Here is a 4,656-nt window from a genome sequence, read left to right as displayed (position 1 = left end):
TCTCCATCGTCGCTCTCGCCCGAAACCCAAGTCTACAATCTGTAGGCATTGGCGAGGTGATCCCTCGTCAACGCCCACTTTCATAAGGTTACACTTTACATGTAAGCAATACGTTCACACAGGTGGCATGCTAAGACAGAATCAAAGAAACCAAAGTTCAACCATATCATTAGGAGAGATATCGACAGACCCATCCACGCAGTGACATAGCGGGTAAGGCCCTCACGAAGTCACAACTGCACTCACTATTGAAACTCCACCACAGGTCTCTTTTTCACACCACGGCCTATAGCTTACAAGCACAACACGAGCAACATTGTCTCCCCGGTCTGCTCCTCCGCAATGGCAGCTTCCACCATGGCACACTCCTCCCCAACTCTTGCAGATAAGCTCTCCACCTCCAATGTGTTCAGCGAGGGCCGCATTAAGATGCGCAAGGCGGCCTCCAAGTCCAAGCCTACCGCGTCTGGAAGCTCGTGGTACGGCCATGACCTTGCCCTCTACCTTGGCTCATTGTCAGGGCAGCCACCATCCTACCTCACCGGTGAGTTCCCTGGGGACTACGGGCTGGGGCACAGCTGGTCTCTCGACCGATCCTAAGACATTCGCCGAGAATAGGGAGCTTGAGGTGATCCACTGTTGGTGGGCCATGCTCTACGTGCTTGGGTGTGTCTTCCCGGAGCTTGTAGCTCGCAATGGTGTCAAATTCGGTGAAGCAGTTTGATTCAAGGCCGGATCTCAGATCTTCAGTGAGGGTGGCCTAGACTACCTCGGCAACTCCAGCCTCGTCCACACACAGAGCATCCTCACCATTTGGGATTGTCGGGTCGTGCTCATGTGCGTTGTTGAGGGGTACCGTGTTGCAGGTGGCCCACTCGGGGAGATTATTGACCCACTCTACCCCGGCGGAAGCTTCAACCCTCTTGGCTTGGCTGAAGACCCAGAGGCATTCACAGAGCTCAAGGTGAAGGAGATCAAGAATGACCGGCTTGCCATGTTCTCCATGTTTGAATTTTTGTGCAAGCCATCGTAACTAGCAAGGGGCCCCTAGAGAACCTTGCTGACCACATCGTCGACCCTGTCAACAACAATTCCTGGGCATTCTCCACGAACTTCACCCTCGGAAAGTGATTGATCGGGCCATGCAAGTCATTGCGCAACTTCGAAAGCAGGGTTTTGAGCTTATTGCCAATGGGCATTGGAAACATGGAACTGATGGCTGTGGTGAAATAAGTGTTTTTTCCACCTACATTTGTTGATTCGGGTTGGTTGTATCATGTAATATCATTTGATTGGTTTATGACACAAGAGTGAGATAGACTTGCAAGAATTGATGTAAAGTATGGAATGATTCCATGCAGTGTCTGGAAGACCAATGGGAAAGGAAAGATTAAATCGTATCAATCAAAACAAAAGCGGCTTAGCCCGAGAGGACTACTCACACATCACGACTAATATAACAATAATAAATATTAAAATAAAATTACCTGAAGGTGACCTCATAATTGATAGTCTTACAATATCGCTAATCGCGATGAAATAAAGATACGAATGGAATGGCTATTAAGCTGGCTAGTGGAATGTCTACGAAGATAGGTGATGGCGGCGGCATCGCTTCGGCGTTGAGGAATGGATAGATGTCTCTATGACGGCTGCTGCCCACTTCTTTGAATTCAAATTCATCCGAATTGATATGTTCCAAGTTGGAACATCACGATTGCATAGGAAACATATCAATTAGTGCGAACGTCCAAAGACTCATATCAATCGCCCACAAGATTGATTAAAACCATGGAATAAGCATAAGAGATCATATCAATTAGTGTGAACGTGCGAAGATTCGAATCAATCACCCACAAGATTGATTAAAACCACGGGCTGCTATAGTGTTTACCACAGGTTTCTGTTTTATGTTTGGAATCTAGTTTGAGCACATGTGTCCGGAGACGAGCAATTTGACTTGTACCAACACTAATTTAGTTCTCAAACTGTGGACCCCATTATATATTATATATAGAGGGCGTCAAAGATGATACCCAATTTAGTAATGGGTGTAGCATTATTTCACAACAGGGCATCTTCGCAGCACGTACAGTACAGTTCACCTTCTCCCCGCCGCCGTCACCGGAGCCTATAGGTAGCCATACAGGCAGACACAATAAGAACATCATGGCTGATCTGTTTGGTATTTTGCAGATGCTGCATGGATGTTTTGGTGTTTTCCCATATCAACGGTGTTTGTTTTAAAAGAAATGACACATCTGAAAGTATTAAGTATATGGAGGGAGAGACGCATGTTCAGAAGGTTATCTGGAATTGCCAGAAAGTAGTTTGAGCACAATTATCCGGGCGTACATCAATTTTGTTATGCGGAGTATAGAATGCCAACTTCTGGAATGGGTAATATTTTGTTATGCGGAGTATAGAATGCCAACTTCTGGAATTGGTACTATTTTGTTATGCGGAGTATAGAATGCCAACTTCTGGAATGGGTACTATTTTGTTATGCGGAGTATAGAATGCCAACTTTTGGAATGGGTACTTTCTCACGTGTCATACTCTTCACCTGAGAGAAGGCTTAGGAGACGATTAGGGTTTATTTTTGTCTCCCGTCCGTGTAGCCGGCGATTTTCCTCGCTTATGTGGCTTTCGGGCTATGGAGACGGGGTGGATCTCAGCCCCCGTCGGCGTGACGGCTCCGTTCCTCTGGTTTTAGTTTTTTGGTTTGGTGGGGCAGCGGCGCAACGCACATGTATCCGGAGACGAGCAATTTGATTTGTACCAACACCAATTTTAGTTGTCAAACTATGGATGCCATTATAGAGGGCCTCAAAGATGATGCACAATTCAGCAATGGACGTGACATTTAACTAGAGGGCATCCTCACAAGAATTACGGCAACTGGCCTAGGGAGAACCCTGGATGGCCTTAGACATCTGCAGCTAGCTTACCCTTGTTTGGGGTAGTGATGTTTTTGTCTGTAGGTTGTGCTCGGTGTCCTGTAGGCTACATTTTGAGCTTTCCCAAAAAACTCTATAACTTGAATGTTGTAAACCTCGGTTGGTTTCAGAAATGGAACGCTTTATGTTTGGAATTGTAGAAAGTAGTTTTTTTCTAGAATGTTCAGAAAGTAGTTTTAGCACGATTATCCAGACTGTACCAACACCAATTTTGTTCCGGAGTATAGAAAGCATCAAAGATGATGCCAACTTTTGTGATGGGTACTGTATAACATTTCACTACAGAGCATCTTGGCAAAAATTACAGGTACAGGGTGAACCTATAGTTGAGTACATATGGGCGGAGTGGAGCACGGGGATGTACGATAATACTGTTCACCTTCTCGCCTCACCGGAGGCAGATCTTACAGAGGAGGGCAGTGGCACCTTTTGCTCGGCTGAATGGCTCCTCAAATGGTGTAGTCTGACCACTGCTGTATGAAGGAGGTATGGTCCATGGACTCCCCCGGCGGCATGTCATCGCCCTTCTTCCCGCCGATCAGTCTGGCGGGGTTCCCCACGGCGGTGCTCTTCGGCGGCACATCGATGAGCACGACCGAGCCGGCCCCGATCTTGGCGCCGGCGCCAATGAGGACGTTGCCCAGTATGGTGGCCCCGGCGCCAATCAAGACGCCGTCCCCGATCTTGGGGTGGCGGTCGCCGACGGCCTTGCCGGTCCCGCCGAGGGTGACGTGGTGGAGGATGGAGACGTTGTCCCCGACGACGGCGGTCTCGCCGATGACGACGCCGGTGGCGTGGTCGAGGAGGACGCCCTTGCCGATGGCGGCGGCGGGGTGGATGTCGACGGCGAAGACCTCGGCGACCCGGGACTGGAGCGCGAGCGCGAGGGCGCGGCGGGACTGCGCCCAGAGCACGTGCGCGACGCGGTGGGCCTGCACGGCGAGGAAGCCCTTGTAGTTGAGGAGGCAGTGGGAGAAGCCCGCGCAGGCGGGGTCCCGCGAGCGCACGGCGAGCAGGTCGGCGACGGCGGCGGCGCGGACGGTGGGGTGCGCGGCGAGGGAGGCGAGGAAGAGGTCGTAGAGCAGGGTGGAGAGCAGCGTGGAGGAGCAGAGCTTGTTGGCGAGGTGGAAGGCGAGGGAGCGGTCGAGGGAAGGGTGGGAGAGCACGGTGGCGTAGAGGAAGGACGCCAGCGCCGGCTCCGCGTCCGCGTCGCGGCGCGCCTCCGCCTTGATCTGGGACCAGACCCAGGATTCCTCGCTGTCTGATTCTGGGGGCGGGTAGGCCGGTACGATGGCCGGGTGGAGCGCCGGCGGCGCGTGGCGGCGCGGCTGGGGATCGGGGTCTGCGCGGAGGGGCTGCCCGGCCGTCATTGTCGTCGCCTCTACGGTGTCTGGGCGCCGTCCGCGGGAGAGAATGTATAGGAGGCAGGGGCCGCGTGCAGACACGTCGTGGACCTCCTCGCCAATCCAATTCCAAGCTTATCCCAACCAACCCAAGGTGGTACACGCAACACGACCCCACACGTAGACCACGAGCCCGAGTTGCCGACCGCAACAGGGCCCCCTCCCCGGGATGGGCCGATTGACTTCGGTGGCTTAGCTTGGCTTTGCCCTCGACAAAAAAAACAGGAGAGAAAAACTGCCATGCGTGCGAATGAAGAATCCCAAAATCTAATTATTCCCATGGCACCGTGTAG

At 52.0% G+C, this 4,656-nt stretch overlaps 1 protein-coding gene and 1 pseudogene across 1 annotated transcript; one reads left to right on the top strand and one right to left on the bottom strand.

Annotated features, from left to right (window-relative positions):
- Nucleotides 1-342: 342 nt before the first annotated feature.
- LOC124666782 lies at nt 343-1,131 on the top strand (annotated as a pseudogene).
- Nucleotides 1,132-3,152: 2,021 nt separating this feature from the next.
- Nucleotides 3,153-4,352, bottom strand: LOC124664944 (probable serine acetyltransferase 1). The gene has a single exon (XM_047202356.1). It carries the CDS (start codon nt 4,328-4,330, stop codon nt 3,410-3,412), a length of 921 nt encoding a protein of 306 aa, XP_047058312.1. The 5' UTR covers nt 4,331-4,352; the 3' UTR covers nt 3,153-3,409.
- Between the last annotated feature and the right edge of the window lie 304 nt (nt 4,353-4,656).

This window comes from Lolium rigidum, chromosome 6 (genome assembly GCF_022539505.1).
Source record: "Lolium rigidum isolate FL_2022 chromosome 6, APGP_CSIRO_Lrig_0.1, whole genome shotgun sequence".
Lineage (NCBI taxonomy): Eukaryota > Viridiplantae > Streptophyta > Magnoliopsida > Poales > Poaceae > Lolium > Lolium rigidum.
Note: the sequence above shows the minus strand (reverse complement) of the source record. Positions and strands in the feature narration are given on the sequence as shown.

Excerpts from the sequence above, each read along its gene's own strand:
- LOC124664944 (XM_047202356.1), bottom strand. The coding sequence starts at position 4,330 with ATGACGGCCGGGCAGCCCCTCCGCGCAGACCCCGATCCCCAGCCGCGC.